General features: G+C 39.6%; 1 protein-coding gene and 1 long non-coding RNA gene across 4 annotated transcripts in view; one reads left to right on the top strand and one right to left on the bottom strand.

The window, feature by feature from the left end:
- PAPSS1 (3'-phosphoadenosine 5'-phosphosulfate synthase 1) overlaps positions 1 to 24,628 on the bottom strand; it is a 56,894-nt gene that overhangs the window by 23,530 nt on the left and 8,736 nt on the right. For 2 of the 3 annotated variants that reach the window (XM_032686484.1, XM_032686485.1), the window contains exons 4-7: positions 7,952 to 8,066; positions 4,789 to 5,024; positions 3,294 to 3,432; positions 1,100 to 1,218 (exon numbers count right to left, since the gene is read on the bottom strand). In XM_032686484.1, the coding sequence (XP_032542375.1) occupies positions 1,100 to 1,218; positions 3,294 to 3,432; positions 4,789 to 5,024; positions 7,952 to 8,066 (609 nt within the window). Of the gene's footprint in view, positions 1 to 1,099; positions 1,219 to 3,293; positions 3,433 to 4,788; positions 5,025 to 7,951; positions 8,067 to 16,738; positions 17,029 to 24,628 lie in introns of those variants that run through there. The other variant, XM_032686483.1, reaches the window with a different exon arrangement.
- Positions 17,220 to 23,415, top strand: LOC116786142. The gene is made up of 4 exons (XR_004356838.1): positions 17,220 to 18,661; positions 20,099 to 20,213; positions 21,742 to 21,869; positions 21,982 to 23,415. It is a non-coding gene; the product is annotated as an uncharacterized LOC116786142 (long non-coding RNA).

The raw sequence follows: 24,628 nt of genomic DNA, 5'->3' as shown, positions 1-24,628 counted from the left end.
GTTTTCTTGAAAATTTCAATACAAGAGACTAAATTTCTCCAGAGTTGTACTGGCACAGCGATGAGGTCTTTTGATGAATGCTGGCTACATGATGAGGCCTTTTGATTGTATCAAGTTCAATACCTGGTGGAGCTTTACTCAAGCTACTGTCCATACCCTAATTTTCCAGAATATCTATCTCACAAAAAAAAACCAAAAAGCATGAATAATTGTCTGTAAGAGTATCTCAATTAAAATAGTTATCTGAAATTTCATCCCACTACCCACTGACTATAGATAAAAATGTAAGGAGACATATTTCTTCTACATGAGGATTAGCAAATTCTGGGTGTATTGTTTCAAGAGGATAAAGCCTTCTCATGGTTGCCTTCACTTTTAGGCTTGGGTTTGGGGGTTTTTTGTCAGTTTTGTTTTCTGTGGTAGGTTTGTTCAGAGTAGGGTTGAGTAATGAGCTGAATCCACTTATCAGACAACAGGAGATGGCCCAGAGACTTCAAAAGGAATGGTGTAGACTGCAGGCATGAACAAGGAAAGAGACCTACCTTTTCAGAAGCTATGAAACATAAACTCAACTCAGCCATGTCAAGAAGATCAGCTTCCTGAACTGTTCATTACACAATTGCAGGACCACTTTTACTAGTGCAAGAAAAACAGCGGAAACAAGGGAAACCAGACAAAAGCATCCCCTATTTAAGTCAGCTCAAATTACTGTGTAAGTGCATCCCTGTCTCTTCATATCTACAGTATATATTAATTTCTACGCTATAGAGACAAAGTAAAAAATTTCAGACTCTTTAAAATTGGTTGCTAGCATTTGTAAATCAGCATTCATTGTTGGTTCCGTAACAACTGAGACAGCCTTCTCTCCCTTCCATTTATTAGTTATGACAACTAATATAAATTAATTTTCCACTTGTCCAAATCTTTTTTCACTTAGACATCAATGTTGTTGCAATGTTTACATTTAAAAAATAAACAAGCAATAGGATAAGTTTAAAAGCTGGGATTACTGCCTTTGCTTGTCCCAGCAGGTACATTCAGATTGAAGGCACAAATACTTCAAAAAAAGTTACTAAGATATGTCTCCATTTCTGCTCACCCTCTCTTGAAGAAGTTCCACAACTTGTTGTATACAATCATTCACATCACAGGAATCAGTTTTCAGCACAAGCTCTGGGGCTTCTGGTTTTTCATACTCTGAGTCAATCCCAGTAAAACCTAGAGAACATAAAAAAAAATCTTAGGTGACTTGTTCCAGAAGATGAGTCCATTTTAACACTGTTCACAGACAGGTTTTTAGATATAAACCAACACAACAGGCCAAGGGCACAGAATTTCAGCTTCCTTAATACAGGATTTCTTAGGGAAATCAACAGGTTTTTTCTTTATCAGACTATCTGCTAATCCTACTATCTGACTGCATCAAACTTCAGCATTCTGCAGCACACACAAAGTATATTTTTGTTGGTAAAGCTATTTGATTTATACTGCGAATAGAAAAGGAGCACTGGCAGAAGAACTGTGTACGTCAACCCAGAGTTAGTCATCCATTCACTGTCCTTCATCATTAGCTGTTATTGTGGCTCTTTAAAAAAAAAAAAAATAAAGAATATTATGAACTTCCAGTATATATGTAAATTTACGCTCATACCACCAAGCAGAACTCAGAAGTAAGGAATTCCAACACCTATTACATTAGTTTAGCTAATATACTCAAGATAGCTGCTAACGTAAGATTGATGAGTGTGTTTATTATAGTTATAACAACTGTCACAGACTGTACAAGCTACCAGTGACACTTGTTCTGGCTAGCAACCTGCTTTGAAATAGTGGAGATTCTGACCACCCATGCATAAACAAGGAGGAAAAATCAAGGCCAAGGGAAAAGACTGTAAGCACTACAAGTCATATCTGCAGCAGGAATATCAGCTGGGCTACAGCAACTGAGCCTCTGCATCCTCCACAAGTGCAAATAAAAACATTAAAATTCGAGTTTTTCACTTCAGGTTTAAATACCCTCAAACTTTGTAGCTTAATTCCCCATCTAATAAAAACATCAATTGCTGCAGTACCCCAAGTAATAAAGACAAGGCTGGTATCTTCCAAAAAAACCAGAAGGATCTGATTACTGCAGGAGTGGGAATAGGAGGCAAAGAAAGTGTCCCATTACCACTGCCAGAGAAAAAGAAGATAACAGTTGCTGACATTCCTTGGGAACCGGCAAGTTCATTGAACTTTCATCCTTCAAATATCAGAGAGGTCATAAGATACAGCCACTGCTAGACACACTCAGGTACTATATACTTCACTAACGCTTCTACAGTTAACACAATTCCATTACAGGGCTTGTAAAATTAACAAAATATTAAGGACTTTCTACAGCACAAATAAGGATTCTGTACAGAGCTGTATCTTTGTATCATGCAAGCTCAAGCCATCTTTGCTTTGATTCTGAACAAACCTTAGTTCAGTCTTATTTATTTCTGGCCTTCACATGATATTCTGGAGTACTAGCAGCCACTACTTCTGAAGAATCAAGCATCCACTCATGTAGAATGTTTTAGATTTCCTGAAGTTTGTATCACTTTTGATTAACAGTATCATCATTACAGCATCTGCAAATTCCACCCCGAAAGCGATCACTTTAAAAACTGTTTTGCTACTAAACAGGGGTTAAAAGAGCTATCATCAATCTCTGCAAACTAAATGTAACACAGAGTAAAGAAGCACTTGAAATAATACTTGCAATGAATGATTGCATAGCTAAGCTTCTTTTTATTGCAGGTTATACTTAAGTCTTGACCCGAGGCTGGGGATATGAAATCATTTTCATGGGCACTGGAACAAAACATTAATTTCAAAGTAAAAGTTTGCCTCTTCAGAAGAGTTCTTAACAGTCTTTACAGGGAGACAGCGATCATGCTTTACTTCTTAGAAGAAACTAGCAATTCTTCATAGACTTCAGAAAGAATCAGGTTCTTTTTTAACCAGTCAATGGACACACAGAGGAGACAGATTAATTCTCAGTCATAAGGGGTTGCAACAGAAACTATCATTTGCTCAAGGTTTTTCAGTGTGAGGCCAGATACTTTTGCCCTTTTACCGTCCTACATATTTAAACAGTCAGTTCCATGAGTTAGAAATCGACCCCAATTTTCTTCTCAGTGCTGTCCCAAGTCCATGCTGCTTTTAAGAGTGGTACACTCACAGACTTGAGCACATCCACTCACATGGAGTCAAATTACACCAGTGTTTCGCTTATGTAGAAAGGACATGACTACATTTAGATTCACCTTTAATTTCTCCAGCCCTGGCCTTCTTATAGAGTCCTTTAACATCTCTCTGCTCACAGACATGCAATGGAGCATCCACAAATACTTCAAAAAAAGGCAAACTTGCCCCTTCATGAATTTGTCTGGCATTATTACGATCCTGAAAGAAAACAGAAGAAAAATCCGAAAAGGTTGCACCCACATATTGTTACTGTCCTTCTGCTTCCGAAGTTCATTTTAAAGAAACAGATAGCAAAATGTAATCAAGCTTTCAAAGTTTGAAAAAAGAAACGTGATTTGATCAACTGATGCCCTGCAAGCTGCGTCAGTTTGGTTACAGTACATCACATGGTAAAAGCTGACATGAAGATATGAGATATTTTACATTAACTTGATTTATTAAAAAAAACAAAACCAAAAGCAGGCATAGAGTGCAGGATTTTTTATACATATATATCTATATCTATATATATCTTAGGAGTTACATCCACCTAGCTGAGTACAGTCAAGAGGAGATGTTACCTGCTTCTCCTGACATAACCATCCTCCTCTCCAGAGCCCCAGTTTTCTCTACATTCTTTAATCTGACAAGACTTGTGTAGTCAAACTATTATATTATTTCTATGGTTTGCCAAGCATTGAAAGAACTGGTGAGTTGCACTTGGAGATAAAAAAAAAAGCTTTCAAAAATCCACTGAAACCATCTGTTACTGAATACGGTTATTTTCCTCATATTGAAAGACTTCTGTTTTACTGGAGGATCTTGAGTTCCCTGAATTATTATGGGAAGAATTGTTTGTACCACTATAACCAAAGAAATAACATACGTTATTTTCATGAATAACACATGTTACAAACGTCTAAGCTTAAAGCCCCTGTGTCATTCTTCAAGATACTTGGGTGTTCACACATCCTTTTTGTCTTTCCCATCTATGTTCTCGTACACAGATGAAAACAGTCTTCACAAAACAATGTGAACACGGATTTAGGTTGATTTTCAATACTGTATAATGTCATGTTGTACACACAATATGAGATAAAGTAAAAAGAACTACAGGCAATTAAAACATTTTTCCCTTAAGCCACTTGGTAAAAATAAAGTTTGTACTATTCATTCACTAAAGGAAAAAATGCTTTTAAAAACAATTTAACTGAGTCTTCAGGTTAAATGTAGTTTCATATTTATAAAGTACTGGATCAAACAGGATACTGTCATTTTAAGAGTCTTACTTGGAGCATCATTTGGCCTTGTTCCTAATATTAGAGTAATAATTCTGCCTTAATAGACTGAAGGACAGTTCTAGTTATACAACTAATGTAAACTTTTTTCACATTTAATGTTTCTAATTTGAATAATCTCCATAAAGCACAACTGTCACCAAAAAAACAAGCAAGTATTTGATTCTGGCTAAGTTCAGAGAGGGATTTCTGTAACTAAAATTCTGAGTGACATTTTGTGCTTTGTATTTTTCCTACTCTTCATCTAGATGTTTTTCACATTGTTTTTCACATTTACCTGAGTATAAGGAGAGATGAAACTAGTAATGCACACCAAACCAGCATCTGCAAACAATTTAGCAACTTCAGCAATACGACGGACATTTTCTTCTCTATCTTCTGGTGTGAAACCCAGATTCTTATTAAGGCCTTGGCGAATATTGTCACCATCCAATGTGTAGCATGGAATACCATGGCACACTAAATACTCCTCCAGTGCCATGCTCACTGTAGTCTTCCCAGCACCAGATAGACCTAAAATATTCAGTAACAACATAAATATATGTTATAAGCACAGAAACAAGTTAAGGCAAGTTGTAGTACACATACCGCTGCTAGTATGAAAATCTCAAAGTGACAGGCATCAGTAGCAATGCCTTTCGGATACGCTTACCTGGAATATAAGGCAATGCTTTTACACAGACAGTTGGTATAGGGAGAGTAAGGCACAACGTTAAGTGTGTAATTTGAAGTAGGTCAAAGAGTCTGGCCTTGAGAGCTGCTGCTGCTTATAGAAGTTATGCACCTTCCACAGTGCTGCTGCTGGCAATTGTTACTACCTTAGCACACTAAATTCAGAAACCAAACACAGTTAAGGTGTTATGTTTACATGACAAAAGATCTCATATTGAAGTGAATTTAGTCATCAAAAGAAATGGAATCAGGCCAAAACCACACTTTGTTCTTGCTCCCTGTAGAATAACAGCACTGAATTAGACACCACTGACAAAATCAAACTCATTCAAAACTCTCACACAGCAGTCATGATCCACTAACTGGCATGTGTTAGTAACAAGCAAAGAAAATTATAATATCAAACTCTGGTGCAATTCAGAATCTTTGGCAACAAATCTTTAAATATTTGAGAAGTCTTGCTGGTCCTAAAACGCCCACTGTTTGAAGTTGGAAATTTATTTAAATAATTTTTCAGACTAGATTTCGGTTTAGCTGGAGCACATGCTTTGCACTTCAGCTTATACCAAGAAGTCAATTCCTAAATGGAGTACAAACTCAGATCTTCATAAGACAACATTTATCCTTTGCGTAGGAAAAAAAAAAAAAAAAAAAGGTAATGGTAGTATAAAAAAAAAGTAGCACTAGTGGCTGAAGAAAAATGTTTTTATCTTTATTAGTGGTGATTAAGATTTATTCTAACTTTCAAAGAAAGAAGAAAAAAATAATCACACAAACTAGCAGTTTGGTATTACTTCCATGCTAACAAGCATGTTCTAAGAAAACACAACTAAACTAAAAGAAAAGGAGTCATTGTATTGTTTCCTCTGGTGCCCATTACTACAAATAGCCAACTCGGTTTGCTAGCCTTCCCTCCTCCCCATCTTTCTTTTTTTCCCTTTCATGTGTGTGTGGAGGTTGTGGTAAGTTCACTGATGATTTAGCAAGTTGAATCAGCTCAAGGTTTGCTTGAGCAAGCACTACCACTTGTGCAAGAAAAGAGAAGAAACACAAGGCAGAAAACAGAACAATCTTCTTTTGGCAGCAGTTAAGTACACCCCCATCACAGAAAATAGACATGATAGTTCGAAATAAGATTACAACAACTTAGTCATTTACTCCTCACTGATGCAGCCTTTGACTTGCCATTTTTGTCCCCACATCTAGCTTGCTATTCACTCAAATACTCTAGCTTTTCACACACCATTTGGTCTTTAACATGCAATGAATTGCAAAAGTTAAGGTTATACATTAACGAATTTTAAAAACAGTCTTCGAGCTGACAAGTCTTTAAAATAACTTACACTCTCAAAATTGCATATTATTTTGCAAATGAAAATAGTGGTTTTCCATATTTTTGACACATTCCTCAGGGTTTTGTTTACTAGGACCCTCTGACTCAACATTCATTAGAACTGAGCTCTCACATAAAGGCCGCCTTAAAAATGAAAAACAACCTCTGAAAGAACTTTCCATACACCCCCACCCCATGAGTGCTGACGAGGTGAGAGAATCTTGGAGTTTACCAACATTTCATCTGTTATTCCAACACCTCACAGAGTTTTGAAGAATCATGTTTGCACAGTTCTAGAATGGTTAATATTACTTACCATGCCTACAGTCCTTTTCACTCCCTAACATTACTGTTCCAACACTTTCAATAACCCAGTTTCCCACACACACTTAATACCTTACCACCACCCTTCTTCCTGAAGAAAAGGAAATTGAGCATTAAGATTACACTTGTTTTAAAAGAACGTTGACTGGAAAATGTTGCCATGTAGATAACTGAGAAAACATTTTTATCATGACTTTTTTCAAAGTGATATTAATGAATTACCAGGAGAAATAGAAAGGCAGCCTACCAGGTCATTTGAGCATTGAGAGACAGCCTGGAGCTATGTGACAGAAACAGGGAGAGAAAGAGCTCCACTCTTTTACCAAAGAAATACATGACAGCAAGCTACTGTCTCAAATCTGTTTGGAATGACTCTCAGCAATTTGTTATCAACTACTGCTTTACATTTCACTAATGCTAGTGGAAACAAATTTTACTTAATGTAGTAAGTTTCTCTAATACTCTGTCAAGATCTTTTGTGTCACAATACAACAGTGCTTTAAATGGTTTACAAACCAATCACATTTACACATTTTGTTAGATTTTTTATTTTCAGTTTTAACTAAAAGTGACTTTAAAGGAAATATATTAAAGCTTCCAAGAACTTTGAAAGGCAGAACAAAAAAATTCCCTCACAGTTATGAAATAAAACTGTCTTCCAGAATTATTTACCCCCTCTTTTTACAATCAAAACAATTCAGAGAAAAAAACCCACAGAGTTGATTTCAAAAATAGCTCCCAGTATGCATTGCCTCAACATGCAATTATTTTCCAAAGGCACAGGTTTATACCAAAAAGTTATTTCAACCCAAGGAGACAAGAACATTCCAAAGAGAAGAGGCCCTCTATACCTTCCCAAATTCAACCAGAATTAAGTAGCAGACAGTATCAAGAAAAACAACCCTCCCAGTGCACTGAACAAAATGCATTTTCAAATTACTATCTGTCCCAAAGCAATTTCCTGCTAGTCTACCTAAAAATAGTAATAAAATTGCATCAAGGTCTTAGATTTCACAAACATTCAACTCAGCATGCAAAAAGGAGCTACAGCGAAGTAGCTTTTCAGGAGAGTAACTAAAACAAAAGGATCCTCAGTAATCCATGACTGTACCTGTTAACCAGACTGTGCATCCACGAAAACCACTTCTTGTTCCTACCACTTGGCCTCTTTTATTCCTGCTGACATGATGAGCTTGGTAGGTAACATTGGTTGCCCTTTGCATTCCCTATAAAAGAAGAAGTTTGTTAGGTCTTTAACTTCTAAAGGGTGAGTTGGCAAACCATACTGAAATTCAGTCACGGGCACAAATAAAGACTTGGAGGCAGGAAAATGGAATTAAAAACAATACCAATTCCATCAGCTGCTGAACTGGTCAAAGGAGACACATGAAATTAGAAGTGTCACCCATAGCAAACCACATCCCTTGTGCTCCTTCTGTGAAGCTTGGGATTCACAGGTCAATGAACTACTACTTTCAAATACAATTTGTTTAAGAAAAATCAACTATGAAAAGACAGATGAACTGCTAGAGCTGCTAGACTTGACTTCTACTCAAGTAATTCCAAGGATCTGCTCGATATAGCACCATGGGATAAAGCCCTGGATGGAAGAGGGTCCAAGAAAACTGGCTGATATTCAAGGATCACCTCTTCCAAGCTCAGAGGTGATGCATCCCAAAAAGAGGAAGTCAGGCAAAAAAAGCCAGGAGACCTGCATGGATGAATATGGAACTCCTGGGAGGGTGGAAACAGGGACAGGTAGCCTGGGAGAAATAGAGAGAAAATGTCTGAGCAGCCAAAGATCAGGTTAGGAAAGCTAAAGTCCTGACAGAATTAAATCTGGCCAGGGATGTCAAAAGCAACAAGAAAAGTTTCTACATAGGTACCTTGGTGATAAAAAGAAGACTGGGGAAAATGTGGACCCTCTCTGGAAGGAAAAGGGAGACTTGTTACCCGAGACATAGGGAAGGCTGAGGTACTCAATGACTTTTTTGCCTTGGTCTTCACTGACAAGTGCTCCAGCCACGCTGCCCAAGTCACAGAAGTCAAAGGCAGGGACTGGGAGAATGAAGAACTGTTGCCCACTGTAGGAGAAGACCAGGTTTGAGACCCTCTCAGGAACCTGAAGGTGCACAAGTCCATGGGACCTGATGAAATGCATCTGTTGCTCCTGAGTGAACTAGTGGAGGAAGTGGCTAAGCCACGATCCATCATATTTGAGAAGTCACAGCAGTCTGGTCATGTTTGAAAAGGAGGAACATAACCTCATTTTTAAAAAGGGAAATAAGGAAGACCTGAGGAACTACAAACCCATCAACCTCATTTCTCTGCCCATCAAGATCAAGGAGCAGAAGCTCCTGGAAACTGTGCTAAGACACAAAAAAATAAGGAGGTGATTTGTTACAGCCAACATGGCTTCACTAAGGGCAAATCATGCCTGACAAATTCAGTGGCTTTACAGTGTTGGTGGATAATGAAAGAGTAACTGATACCATCTACTTGGACTTGTGCAAAGCACACAACACTGTCCCACACAACATCCTTGTCTCAAGACTGGAGAGACACATATTTGATGGAGGGAACACTTGGTGTATAAGGAATTAGCTGTACGGTCACACTCTTAAGAGCTGTGGTCAATAGCTCAATGTCCAAGTGAATAGCTGAGTATTCAAGAGGTCAGTATTGGGACTGGCACTGTTTAACAACTTTGTCGGTGTCAGGGACAGTAGGATTGAGTGCTCCCTCAGCAAGACTGGCAACAACACCAAGCTGTGTGGTGCAGTTGACACGCCGGAGGGAAGGGATGCCATCCAGAGGGACCCTGACAGGCTTGAGAGGTTGCCTGTGTAAACCTCATGAAGTTCAACAAGGCCAAGTGCAAGGTCCTGCACCTGGGTCAAGGCAATTCCAAGCACAAATACAGTCTGGGAAGAGAATGGATTGAGAGCAGCTCTGGGCAGAAGGACTTGGGGATGACAAGCAGCTAGACATGATCCAGCAGTGTGCACTTGCAGCCCAGAAAGGCAACTGAACCCTGGGCTGCATCAAAAAACTCGTGAGCAGCAGATCAAGGGAGGTGGTTCTTCCCTTCTATTCTGCTCTTCTGAGACCCAATCTCTGATGCTGCAACCAGCTCTGCAGCCACCAACAAAAGAAGCACACAGACCTGTTGGAGTGAGTCCAGAGGAGGGAACATAGAGGCTCAGAGGACTGGAGCACCTCTCCTGTGAGGACAAATTGAGAGAGTTGGAGTTGTTCAGCCTGGAGAAGAGAAGGCTCCAGGGAGACTTTACAGCAGCCTTCCACAACCTAAAGGGGGCCTACGAGAGACTTGGAGAGTGACTTTTTACAAGAGTACGTAGGGACAGGACAAGGGGGAATGGCCTTAAACTGACAGAAGCTAGTTAAGATTAGATATTGGGAAGAAATTTTTACTGTAAGGGTGGTGAGGCACAGGAAAAGGTTTCCCAGAGAGGCTGTGGACGCCCCATCCCTGCAAGTGTTGAAGGTCAGGTTGAATGGGGCTTTGAGCAACCTGGTCTAGTAAGAGGTGTCCCTGCCCACAGCAGGGGGATTGGGACTAGATGATCTTCAAGGTCCCTTTCCAACCAAACCATTCTAAGAGTCTGTGTTTTTATGAATTTAAGTCTAAGAAGATCAAACGGATTCTCCTTTTTTCTGACCTAAAAGTTTCTGTCATAAAACAGCCAAACATTGGCTTATTTTTAACTCTCAAGAGACATTTTCATTGCAAACTATGCATGTCTCTTCAAAGTTTGAGTTCAGCAGACACTTCCAAACTACTTTGCCTTTATGTATGGTCTCTTCAGTCTCCAGAAGAGAGAATTTATCATAGATTCTAAATATTAAAAGAAAGTACTATTTCTAAGGAACTTATTAAAGAATTTACTTTAAAAGATGGGCTTTTTGTAACATAATTTTAATTAAAACAAAGCTGGTTACAAGAGTTTCTTAAAATTATTAATCATAAGGACTTGCTCTACAAATATCTTCAGTAAGATGACACCACTGTCAAACACATTTCACAATCCAAAGTCAGGGAGCCCTCAGGAAGATCAGCCTTGGCATTCCCTTAGGCTTTAAAGGTATCTAACTATATGAACTTTGTTTGTAAAAGATCAAGACCTTAGACAGCCAGACAGAGCATGAACAATCAAACAAAAGAGAAGGCTTTAAAAAAAGGGGGTGAGTGTGTGTTTGAGGTGTGAGAGGGATTAGTGGATGTGTAATGCTGCTTTGACTTCTCGTGCTTACAGACATATTGCAAGATATTTGCACTATCTTCTCCTCCATCATTGTATCAGTGCCAGTTGAAAATGAAAATACACAGTATATTTAATATAAAAGAAAGAAGGGAGTATATTTCTCTATGGAGAACTAATAGAGAGCTGTTCATAGGTTTAGAGGGAGACACCACAAAATAGAGCTAAGAGAAAAATGGTATCTACTTGTGGCTTCAAGGACTGCTGCTGCATCATTCTTCTATTCAAAAGTTTATAACTTCTTTGGAAGTCAGGAATTTATGTGATTGTAAGTCCCCAATTTTATACACAACTATAACAATAGTTAATACAAACAGAAACTCAACATAGGAACCAATGTTCAAGATTTAAATACAATAACTATAATTCAGTTGTGATAGTCCAGCAACTATAAGAAACCATGACCTGTAAACAGGTTATAACCACAAAAAATGAAGTTATATTTGCCGATCATGTTATCTTCGATTAATTTATCTCCTAAAACAGAACTGTTCTGTGCACAAAGTCATTGCAATATGGTCAATTAAAACCAAAAGTCAAAAAAAATCAAAGTATTTCTTCTTATAGTAGAAACAATTACACGCTACATAAAATTGGAGATTTCAGTGAGCAAATGCATAAATTGTGGAATTAAAACCAACAAAAATAATTTAAGTACTTCAATTAAAAGATACATCATGCATAATGAATGTACACAGCCATTCAAATGAATACAGTAATAGCAACATTCTTTCTCATTAATTCCAGTTGTACTGGATTGTACCAGGCACTGGACAAATAGCAGACAGTCTCAAAGCACAGATCTCATGCCACTGTCTCAGTTAGCTCTCTTACATTAAGACATAAAAACACACATGCTTTGCTTTTGACTCCTGACAATGAGTCTATTATCAGACTCATATTTTGGAGGTCAAATGTCTCATCCAAGGAGACTTCTTCCAGTCCACATTCCATAACATCAGTTTTCTTTGTTTTCCGGAACTAAGAAAGCTGCTCTGAAACCAATCAGGGTACTACACTAGGTTTACAAAACACAGGAAAAGCTGAGGGAGCAGGCCAGAGGGATTCTTAAAATAATGAAAAAGACACACACACACACACAAAAAAAGGTATTAATAACAACTTAGCAGAGATGACAAATCACAGCAAGGAGAAGGCCAACAGATTGCTAGAAGACAAGGCACACAAATGCAACAGAGCAGCCAGCAGGCTCAGCAGTGGGACAATAATCTATCTGTACTTCAAAAGCATCTAAGACTAAAGGTTAAAGTGCCCAAACAGTCTGCATGCATACAAAAACACATCCGATGCTGCCAGCCACCCCACCTTCTGTATCTGCATATCTGCACACAAACAAGACAGCTCAGTGCTACTCCTGGGCAAAGCAGTACCAAAATCCCCCTTATCTTCCAACAGAAAACCACTTTTTATAGACGTGCTCTAAAAAGTTAATAATTTAGCAAGCCATTCTCTGTTTCTGAGGAAAAAAAAAAAAAGCAGTTGCCTAATCATGTCCACTTTGCTTCTAAATGATTTGCTACTACCACTGAGCAACTAAAGCTGAACATTAGATCTTCAACAATATAAGTTTTTAATTACTATCCCTGACATGTACACTTACTACCAATACTGATGTGGCACAGAAAAATATTCACTGGATCATACTGGTTGTGCTCTTAAATTATTTAGCCAGTCTTCAAACTCTACTACATAAAATCTGATGACTATCAACTGATGAAATTAAACGGCCATCCATAATGATATCAGAAATATAGAATAGTCATTTCCTCTTACACACTGTCAAAGCATCACTCACTTTGGAGATCTGTATTATCAATGTTAAAAGAAATTAAACATAAGAAAATGTGTAATAGAAAAACTCAGTGTAATGCACAAGTACCCTTTGAAAAAGCTATTTTAAAATTCTTAGCCTATTATATTCACTATAATAGTCACTACTGAAAGGACACACTATATTTTTGTAAAAGGGCTACTGAAAAAAGGGTATTAATCACAAAGGTTTACTGCTTTTTTACAACCATTGGATATTTCCTCTCTGACATGCCCACAAAAATACGTCTTCCACCCTGAGATACAAATTTAGTGCATCTGCATTACTTCGAAAAATCCTGCATGTTAATATTTTCCCTCCTACTCAACATGTTAAACACAAATAATGCTTTACTCCACTGTGATTCATTACAGTTTGCTTCACATGAAATCTGAGTTGCTGAAACAGGTTAATATCTTTGTCCTGAAGTAAAAAAGGAGTATTAAAGAAACAAGCCTTTCATAGATGTGCACTGGAGAGCTGCAATGATAAGAAAGCAAGGAAGGATGACTCTGCAGTTTATTTTTTCTGGCATAAAGGTAAAATTTTAGCTTTGCAGGTAGTTGTCCAGGGAAATAAACACAGACATCCAAAAACCACAGGAACAAAAGAAAGAAAGATGATGGGGGTCAAATGGAAATACTCTGTCAATTTCTCTATGTACAGATTTGCTGAGAGAGACGACCTAATTTTTTTATTATCTTTCTTGATATTTTGCCAAGTTGCATCTATAATTTTTCTTTGCCAAAGCCAAACCAGACTATTAGCGCCTAATACCTTTCATGTAAGAACTCAGATAGGCATCCAGATGAAGAAAAGCAAACCCAAGTTGCAATGCCAAGATCAAAAAACAGCCAAAAGAAGAGATTATTGATTTATTGTTTCATAGTTAACAGACAGATGGCATATACACTGGTATAAACTGAAGTTATTCTTCATTACTTCAGAGCAACAACGAAACATTGTGCTTTTACAGTCACTTTACATTAAATTTTAACTTATCACAAAGCAAGACCTCTGGGGAAGGAAGTAAATCTTTCCATGGCAAGCAGACACACCCCAAGCTACAGCATCAACTTGAGACAGTTTTGGGGTTGGAAGTATCAGGAAGGAACTGTGTAATACAAACTGTATATACCGAAGAAGCTGTGACTAATTCCAATCCTCTAGGATGACATCGTTGGTTCTCCAAGCTAAGAACTCCCATAAGCTCACAAAAGCACATAAGTAGCCTCATCTCTGAATTGCAGTCTTACTTTTAGTGCCCTTCATTTCCCAATCACCACAGATTTTTTTTAAGCTATTTGCTAACTTGCTCACCATATGCCTCTGTTATCAGGGATACCCTGATAACAACACATTTTTATGACGTTTATTCTTCACCTCTGATAATTCAACCAAAGCTTTCTTTTTTCCCTCCAAACTGGCTCAACGGCCAAACAGCAACTCAAGCAGATGGAACATTGCCCATTTTCTTTGTCTACGTACAAACACAAGCAAGGAGAACAGATATAGTTCCAACACAAAAATTCAACTACCACTGACACTAAAACTGCATATTTACATGAGGTTTCAGTACCTGCTTACCAAAAGATCTGCCAGAAATACCTTCCAATAGTTACTGTCTCAAATTCTGGTTTGAAAATTTGTGCTTTGACTTGGACAACTGTGCTTGGGAAAAGAAAGGCAAGCCCAGAAATTATATCTGAGCAATAAGATCCTTTAGTCTTTAAAAACCTAACAATTCCCCAAACCATTTTCTAACATAGCCTACAGCACTACATTTTCTCCCACTAACAACAAAAATTCTTACTTTGATTCTCACAATGCCCACTGGAAAGCAGTTTGCCACCTTTGCATGTAGCACCACCCAATCTGCCAAATGCACACTCTCCTGCCACTTGCACAGACTATATCACCCTCGCCAGATGCTCTAAAGCTGGGACAGTTTCAAAAATCACAGCAGCAGAAATCAGCCAGAATCTTCTACAGTACTGTGTATACAAGCAACTCAGAGCTGACCATACTACGAGGAGTGTATTTTCATGTGCCACCTGCTGCACTAACAGCATGACCAAAGGCAGAGACAGCCTGTTCACCAGTGGACTCACTGGCTGGCATCAGAGGAGATGGACAAGAAACAAAGCCAGAAATTACTCCACTGAATATGCTCTCAAGAACAAGAATTGGAGCGAGTTCTCTTTAGGAGTTACCTGCAAAATGATGCAACACTTGTGTTAGGAATTCAAGCCACTCTAAAGAAAGTGTTTCAAATGTCTTCCTATCAAGCTAGTGTAGTGGCAGCGTCTGCAGCTACGCTATGTGCTGCTCTGTAACTGGGGAGTTTGCTGTGTTCAGAAGGGAGCTTGGCAACAGAGGCACTTCCACAGAGAGAGGTGTATTTTGAATGGCGCTGGACGCACAGAGAGATTTTGGAAGACAAGGCTCTGCCTACTCTCCTAGGGGCTGCCGATTCCATTAGGGTATAATAGGTTGCTTTGACTTTGCTCTCAGCTGAACAGACACAGAGTCAGAAGTGCCAGAACATTTGTCTGTGGAGCGTGTGAATCAGCAGCATTTTTGTTCTTGGTGAAGCTTCTTGGTTTATAAAGAGCATTTCAGTTGAGGTCTTCTGAAGAAAAAAAGGAGAAGCGGAAGACTTCCTCTGCTTGCCACGTAACATAGAGGGGGTTGCTAACCTCAGCTGAACTCAGCAAATACTTCATGTCTGTTAATGTATTTCCCTGGTTTGGACAAATCCATCTTGGCTTTGCTTATGACAAATGAAATAATACAGAGGAACTTTTTAAATACACTTTGTTACCCCCATCCAGACATCGTCTATTTCATTATCTTCTACACATCTGATTTTGCTTTTTCCTTGTGCAAATTGAAAGAATGTAACTTACCAATTACTCTCTTATGTAAACAAGTGTGAACTTGTACACAGCGGGGGAGGCTTGGACAGGCACAACATCTACCAAACAGTTTTTAGTACCATACCAACTTCCCCGTTTTTCAGGCAAGAGTTCCTTTTAATAGGAAAGGTATGGCCTGTACACTCACAGCAAGACTTCAAAGACTGATTTACACTCTTATGTTCATATCAAATGTTTTCTGGATCTTATGTCTCGCCTGTTTCAGCTCAGCATTGGTTGAAATAAGTCATACTTTTTTTTCCCCGCTTGTCTTGCATCATCGAAACTATCAAATGTTCTCAAAGGCCTGCAATGTATCTTCTAAATAGCTGCATTTTGGTCTTTGCTGTAAACCGATCTTCCCCCACCTTTATGAACAAGAACGAAGGCTTTGGTTAGGTTTTTTTTTAAGCCCTGTCTCGACAGTTTTCCACATCACACCCGCCATACAAAGAACCTCAGTCTTTGGCCAACCCAGGTTTATGAATGGCCACATTGTACATCGCATTCTTAAGCCTTCCTTCTTCCAAGACGCTGGAAGCCGAGGGCTCACGGCGGAAGAGCCTCCAACCTCCTGGTCCCCTCCGGAGAGGTTTCCTGCCCTTCCCCAGAGGAGCCCCCACGGCGCTCCGGCCGGGCTCCACGGCCGGGCTGCCGCTGCGCTACCGGGCTCGGACCGCCGCGCCCTGTGCCCCGCATCCCTCCCCGCCCGGAGCAGGGAGCCCCCCGTCCCGGCTGCCGCTGCCGCCCACTGCCACATCACCATGGAGCTCGGCCGCTGCTTCCTTCCTTCCTTCCGTCTTTCCTTCCCTCTGCTCTCCCCCCGCACGCCCACCTGCCCGCAGACCCGCCGCACGCCCGCTCACCCAGCTCGGCACCCTGTTGCTCAGTTTGACTTTCTTGCACTGGCTCTCGGGCAGCTCCATGACCGCGGGGGCAGCGAGAGGAGGAGGAGGAGGAGGAAGGGAGGGAGGAAAACGCGCCTTCCCGACTGATGCTCGGCGAGGATGAAGCCGCTGCCGCCGAGGAGCTGTGCCGTCTGCGCACACCCGCGGCTCGGCCAAAGGTGGTGCAGGGAGGAGCCGCGGCTCGGCGGCAGGGAGGGAGGGAAGGACAGAAGGAGGGAGGGAGGGAAAGAGAGAGGGAGGGGAGGGGAGGAGAGCAGAGAGGGACGGCGGCAGGAGAGCTACACGCGCGTGCGCCGCGTCGTGACGCGCCCGGGGGGCGGGGACCGCGCCAGGCGCCACTTCCGCCGCCGGTGCCGCTGCAGATGCTGCTGTCTCTGTCTGTGTCCCTGTCCACGTCCCTGTCCCTCTCCTTCTCCACGTCACTGCCCTTGGCCATGTCCTGCCCGTGTCCCTGACACTGCCCGCGACCCGGCCCTGCGCCCACCAACGCAGCTCACCTCGTTCGAGAGGACGTAGTCTTGCGATGCATCAAGGGAGGTTTAGGTTGGATATTAGGAGGAATTTCTTCACAGAAGGGGTGATTAGACGTTGGAATGGGCTGCCCAGGGAGATGCTGGAGTCACCGTCCCTGCAGGTGTTTAAGGAAAGGCTGGGCGTGGCACTTGGTGCCGTGGTCTAGTTGACAAGGTGGTGTTGGGTCTCAGCGATCTCAGAGGTCTTTTCCAATCTAAATGATCCTGTGCTTCCCAGCCGCTCTCCACTATGGTATTAAGCTTAGGTGGCACAGTGGAGGTGTTCTCTCTTGTGTGTGGTGCTCCCAACCTTCTCCAGTATCGCGCAGAGGAGAGGCTGTTCCACCCCTCAGGAAAAGCTGTGGGCCAGGGGAAGGTGTGGAGTGGCTGTTGTGTTATTCTGTGGCAGGGCAAGCTAAAGACACAGCCAGAGCAGAGCACTCTTTTCCCTGCCTTTGAAGTAAGATGAGGCTTTGCTGAAAAACCTTAGCTTGGAGGTGATGAAATTGAGAAGCAGTAGAGTTGGCATCAGTGGTGGTGCTGTCATGAGTGACTGGAAAGGCAAGGACTGTTTCAATTGAATCTCCCACCTTACAAAGATCTCCCCGGCAAACAAAGCTAATCTCGTGCTGTGCTCTAGGAAATGTCTCTTATTGTGAATTTAGAACCAGAAGTTCTTGGGTTCTTATTTCCAGAACTGAACTGCTGTAGCAGTCAGGTGCTAATCTTAAGGTGTAGACAATGCCATGCTAACAGGAGTGGCATTCGTTGTATAAATATTAGTCCATTTATGTTAGATCAAGGAAGGAAATGCTTTAGCACTTAAGTGCTAAAGGTGGAATGGTGCTGTAATTACAGGAATTACATGTACTGTAAAACCATTAGTCTATCCACAATCTATCTTGTAGCATGTTTGTTCTCTGATGGTTTAAACAGAAAATAAAAAGGCCCTCTTTGTGGATCAACGTTTACTCCTGCTATATCAGAAAGACATCCTTCCAAAGAAACTAAGGTGTTGGTTTAAAAGCATGTATTGATATTCGGATAAAACCTTAAAATCCTTATGCAAGGTAGATGATGTCTCTGAAATCAAGAAAAAATAGTTGGAAATGCTCTCAGGCAATTTGAAGGTCAGATGGAATGAATACAATGTAACTAAGAAATTTAAAAATTGCAGCTGTTTATTTAGGCTTGACTAGAACATTATACCACATGTTGTCTTGCAAGTAACTGTTCAACAGATGGTCCCTGGCTGTATTCTGACCATGACAAACAATGACAGAGCCAGGGCCTGGATTTTAATCAGCAAAATCTCCCACACAATTGTCTCCCAAGCATGGAGAGAGAACCAGCACAGTGCTGTGGAAAGGTGAGTTAAGAGCTTCCCCCTGTTGACTATAAAGCTATTTCTAGGGTGTCCTTGGTTACCTGTGCTTTGCACAACATTGTTTTACATGGCTTGAGAGTAATTCTCAAAGTTATTTGTGGTCACATTCTTTTTAAAATTCTGCTGTTATTTTATTATAATTATTTTGATGAGATAGGTACTGTTCATTCTGCAGTCTGAGAGACAACAGTGGAAAGACGGTGGTTTGCAAGAGATGTAAATTAAATCCAAAATAAAGGCAGCCCACCTAATTATGCAGCAGTGACTTCTTACAGGTCCATTTGGCTCCCTTGTAATACTCACTCATTGGCTGGGAGCAAACCAGCAGATTTTTTTAAATGGTCTGCATAGGAGTTTTGCTTTGGTCAGCTGCTTGCCAGCAAGGAGTCCCATCCCATCATGGGATCTTTCTTGCCACCTACTTTCTGAAGAAATGTTGTTGGATTCTGATTTGAAGGTTGAAAAAACAAGGCTTTGAGCACAGGTGAAGTATTAGGCAATGGTATTTAGAGTTTGAAAAACTGAAAGAAAAGGAAGTGCAGTTGTATTAATTAGCATGCATGCACAATACTGCCCAAACAGATTGAAGGCGGGGAGCTGCATGATTCCTTCCAGAAAATGTTGAAAAAGACCTGATGAACGGACCATATACCAGTGAAATGTGAAGTATGTCTGCAAATACAGACACTATTGGTCAGACAAGGACATAATCTTAGAGGTGATAAAAAACTGTTTCTGAACAGCAATTCCTAAAACAGATCACCTTTTATGATTACATTAACATTCTAAAATAATGTATATATATATATGCATATATAGTATAGTAGAATATTATAGTAAAACCACACATTTAGATAAGGTACATCGCAGCATGGGAGGAACCACCACTACAGTGTTTCACCAGACATGCTGTCCCAAGGTGTCAATTAAAATAAGAAAGATAAATCAAGCTTTAGGATTCAAAATATTAAAAAACATTGAATATTAGGAAAAAAGTCTTCACTGAAAGGCTGCTCAGACATTGTAACAAGCTGCTCAGAAAAGTAGTGGAATCACCATCCCTGGAAGCGTTCAAAAAATGTGTAGATGTGGCACTTGATGACATGGTTTAGTGGTGCTAAATGGCATGGCAGTGTTGGGTTAACATTTGGACTCAAGGAACTTACAGGTCTTTTCCAACCTCAATGATTCTATGATTCTATAAGATTATTTTGAATAGCTTCCAGACATCAATTATAACATAAAAGGAATGTCTGAATTAGAATTGACTATAGACTAGAGATGAAGTATTCTCTAATAATTTCATTTAATACTTAATGGTTAAACACTGACCACCTACTTGTATATGACTGATATACAAACCTAGAAATGCCTTATCTATAAATATTACCTTTAAGATGCATGTTCTCTTATTTCTAGGAAGAAAAACAGTATTAATGAAGCATTCTCTAGAATCCACCTACAGCTGTCACTTACAATAAAATGAATGAGAAATTAGGGGAGAAATTCATTAAATATTGGAATTGTTCCTCTAGTAAGCATAGTGATCAAACTCTGCTGACATGTCATGCTCATGTAAAGATGCATCTATTCTTTTTTTTTTTTCTTGCAAAATATCCAGAGCAGAGTAACTCAGGTAGTCGTGCAGGCTGTCTGCAGTTTTGCTCCTTTTTTTTTTTTTGAAAGATAGCATTTTCAATGTAGATTATGCTGCCTACATAGAAAAGGCTCATCACTGTTCTGTCAGCAGAGTTTCCAAACCTTATTTCTCACATAAATCATTTTTCTTTTGACACCATTCTAGTAAACAAGAACTTTAGAATGTCTTTTAAACAGATAAAACATTTTGTTTAAGTTCCTTTCAAATATCTCTCAACACTAGAAATAGGGTCATGAAGCAATCTCTAATGGCTTTTAACCATAAACTCCTTATTCACTGGTCTCCTGTTGGAGGTGCTATTTTTCCTCTGTCACCAGGTTTGTGTAGTGGAAAAGATGACTGTCAAAAGCTACCTGAGATTAACAAAATTATCATGTGGATACTTGCCCTGTAATGCAGCTTGGGTTGCAGACATATGCTCATCTACATTCAAAATAAAATATAGGAAGTCCTGTGTAAGTCCCATAGGTCAAAGATGGGAATAGAGGAGATATTTCTGGGAACCTTTTCTATCTTTAGCAAAAGCTTTTTATAAATTTGTTAATAATTGGACTGATATGTATGTCCAGCAGAACAGTGTGGCACAGCTGTTTAAAGAAGCCACAAAGAAAGATCAGCAGAAATGCTGATAAAAACCCTGAGTGATGAGAATACCACTTGTTTTCTGACATACTGCTGAATGTTTAACTCGGACTTCCTTTCATGTCCCACAATACTGAGGATTAGAGCTCCCAATTACGTTGCAAGTATTACATCTGCTGAGTTTGCTCTTTAGACAAATAAACTCACTCCATGTGCCATCAGTGTTCAGAATGAAGTGATCTGTTTTGGCCAGAAGTGAGAGATGATGGTTGGTGCCAGTTTCAGGTAGTACAATGATGTTATGAGAAGCTGAACAGATGTCATCAAAGTAACAGGATATACTCAAGGCTGTGTTGGACAATGGAAGGGTGTCTCTGACAAAGTTCAAAGAGGTAGATTAAGGAAGGTACTGGCTAGGAAAGAGAAAGAGCTAGGGGCAGTGCAGATGCTAGAACTCAGGCTTAAAACTTTTGCAGAGTTCCCAGGGTGCACACATTGTAAGGTGAAATAAAATACGATTTTAACAGTGACAGAGGTAGAGCAAAATTGCATAGAACACAGTTTTGAAAAAATCTGATCCTTATGCTCCATCTTTTGCAGCTCTATCAAGCTGGCATTTCAACTGGTGTAAAAGCTGTGATGAATGACCACTAGAGGTCATTCATTGAATAAGAAATAATTCAGGCTTTCAGTTGGCTGGTTTGCTGACTTGGGGTTTATTTGTTTTGTTCTTTGTCATTAATATAAAGAAAGAGTGAACTTTACAAGAGAGCTAAGTACTAGATTTCTGAAGATAACTGACTATCCATGTTCTCCACAGGTCCTCAGTGATTGTAGGTAGCCCTATGTGACTGCTGACATTTTCAGGGGTGCTAATGAATTTGATTGGGAACTAGACATACACCTAGAAACCTGAATACTTTGCTGTGTGCTTCTTTGTGTGTTTACGTAATTAACACCTTAAAAAAATCCGGTCCTAATTCCAGTGCTCAAAACTTCAGAAAGATTTATCTGTTTGACAAATGTCTATTTTCCACATAACTGTCTATTTTAAATTTAGGTACTATATAGTTTCACCCTGTCTTTGGCAGATAGAAGAAAGAAAACGTGTACTGCTTATTTAAACATCAGGAGTAAAACTCATAAACTCTAGACAGAAGGATCTTCACTAGTGAAGCAGAACTAAAGACAGTACAACTTTGAAGGTGTTTTCCCCTTTCTATTCCTATTTAGGCCTCTGTTCAACATTTGAAGAAAAATACTTTTTTTTTCCCTTTCTTTTTCCACATCTCGGCATGTGACATTAAATGAGGGGGGAAAAATCTCTTGGCAAATCTGTAAATAAGCTAAACCTGGTGGGATCTCTGAAGTAGGAATGGAACAGAAGGTGGTTATCAGGCAGGAAGATCAAAAGATGCTTAGAGAAGAAAACTGGAAGGATCAGCAGTTAGACCTCCTGTCAGATGAGCAAAAGAAAGGAAGTTCTATGCAACAGTTCTTATACTAAAGCCAAAGAAGGATGAGCACTTCTTAGCTATGATCCTAGTAGGAGAGACAAGCTGAGAATGAAAGTGAATGTGAACTAACTGTTTGTTTTCTTAGGGATGAGAACATACAGAGGACTTTCACTCTTGTCAACAATCCTAGGACATAATGTCCCTAGGGCTGTGCCAAAGCACAACTGTTGAAAAGGAAGTTCCTTCCAAGAGTAGATGGTTTTCAACTAAATAAATACATTGTACATAAAGACTTGCCAAGTAATTTCTAATGTCACTGTACTATGGAATTGCTTTCTCACCAGCGACAAGTATTCTACCACTTTGTTTGCTACTCACTACATACATAATTTATCTTAATGATTGTTTTTGTTATTAGAATTCAGACAATTTTTATTTAATGAGGAAGGCCCTTTCTCAGAATTATTTGTAATACAATTGGAAAGCGAGCCATTAGGGTGCTTTTCTATAATTTATTGCTCTTGGCATGCAAATCCACCTCCTAAAAATAATATGTTTAGGAGAAAAAGTATCTATCTCATCTTGAACACTAAATAGAGAGCTGTATCACACACATACCCACCTGTTGGAAACAACTGTAGCAGTCCCACTATCTGATTGCCAATGCAACCATGGCACATTTTGAGAATCTAACTGATGTTTACCCTAGGAATTATTTCTTCTGAAGAAATCTTCAGAAAAGCTACTTTAGTTGGCTTTAGGTAGCAGTTGGTTTAGTTAGCAGTTTTGGCAAATCCACATAATTTAAAGTTCTATTTTTTTCTAAATGGAATTAGCAAGTTCCGAGATAATTTTTAAATAGGATATTGCCCACAACTTTAAAAGATGGGAAAAACATTCTGTATGAAAAGTGTTAAAAGTGTTGTACACATGGATACTAAAAGATAGATTAGTGAGTTGCCACAGAATCACTAAGCTTTGAAAGATAGCTTCGTAAGAATAACTGCTGAAAAAGTAAATTAAAGGTTTCCAGAAAAGTATGGTCTGCTCATTAGAAAACAGGACAAGGATCATGAAATTAATCCTGTGAGGAAAAAAGTAGTTTATACTTTGTACCTCCAGGATTTGTTGTTCAGTATCAGACCTGTTGACATACGTTTTGGAGGACTACCCAGAACTACTAAAGCCATGTAGACACCAACCATCCTTGAAAAATGAGTGCTTTTAATAGGTCTGCAAGATTATTACATGACTAAAGACTTTTGGTTTGTCATTCTGTGTTTCAATTTCTCATCCTATAACATATGAATAATCATTCTTTTTACTGCAGCTACTTGATTTGAGGAAAAGTCTTTAAAACCAAAGACTTTTTATATACCCTAAATACTACTATGTGGATACATTAAATAAAGTTATTCTACCATGGTGGCATTTACTAGTACAGAATTGTAAAATATATTTTGGTGGAGAACACCTAAGGGCCAAAGTTAACAGAGACTCAACACATTTCTGGTTCAGTTCAAAAGGTGCTTAAATCCAGCAACTCAAGAACAGGAAAAACACTTCTCTAATCTAAAATATTTAATCAAACTACAGACATTTTCCTAAAGGCTAAAAGTACTGAATTATTTACCAGATGTGCCACTCTGAAGCAGCTTTAACTGAAATACTTTCTTCTAGACATCTCCAAGGAATTTAGAATTCATATTTTCCCAGAATAACTGCTTCAATCCCCAGTGGGGCGTGTAGCCAACCAGCGTTACAAGCAGAGATGTTGCATGTTTTCTTGGTGATACCTCACCCCTAGAGCTGGGCACTTCCCGTACCCCCCCTTCTGGTTAAAGGTGGCAGCAGCGACAGTTGGTTGTTAACCGACAGCTAACCTGGTTCCCAAGGAGCAATTTCTCAGCTCAGCGCCTCAGACAGATGCTTGTCTCAGCCTGACTTTACCACGGCTTTGGTCAGAGTGATACAGAGAACAGCCTGTGAAGTGCTTGTACCACGATCTCTCACTGACTCAAGTTGAACAGATGATTAGTGCACTTAATCAAATCAAAAGGAGCTGAAGGTTTTAGCCCTTTTTAAGAGGCTTTCAGCCCAGTAGCTAACAGGATCAGTCTCTAAATGCTTGAGTAATAATTTATTTTCTTTTATTCCCTTTGATGTCTGAGAACAATGCTCTTTGCTATGCTGACAAACACACCAGCAAAATTGAACTAGAAGAAAAACAGCAAAAAGTGCTGGAAGTTT

The sequence above is a fragment of the Chiroxiphia lanceolata genome, chromosome 4 (genome assembly GCF_009829145.1).
Source record: "Chiroxiphia lanceolata isolate bChiLan1 chromosome 4, bChiLan1.pri, whole genome shotgun sequence".
NCBI lineage: Eukaryota > Metazoa > Chordata > Aves > Passeriformes > Pipridae > Chiroxiphia > Chiroxiphia lanceolata.
The sequence above is the reverse complement of the archived record's forward strand: the minus strand, read 5'-3'. Positions and strand labels throughout refer to the sequence as shown.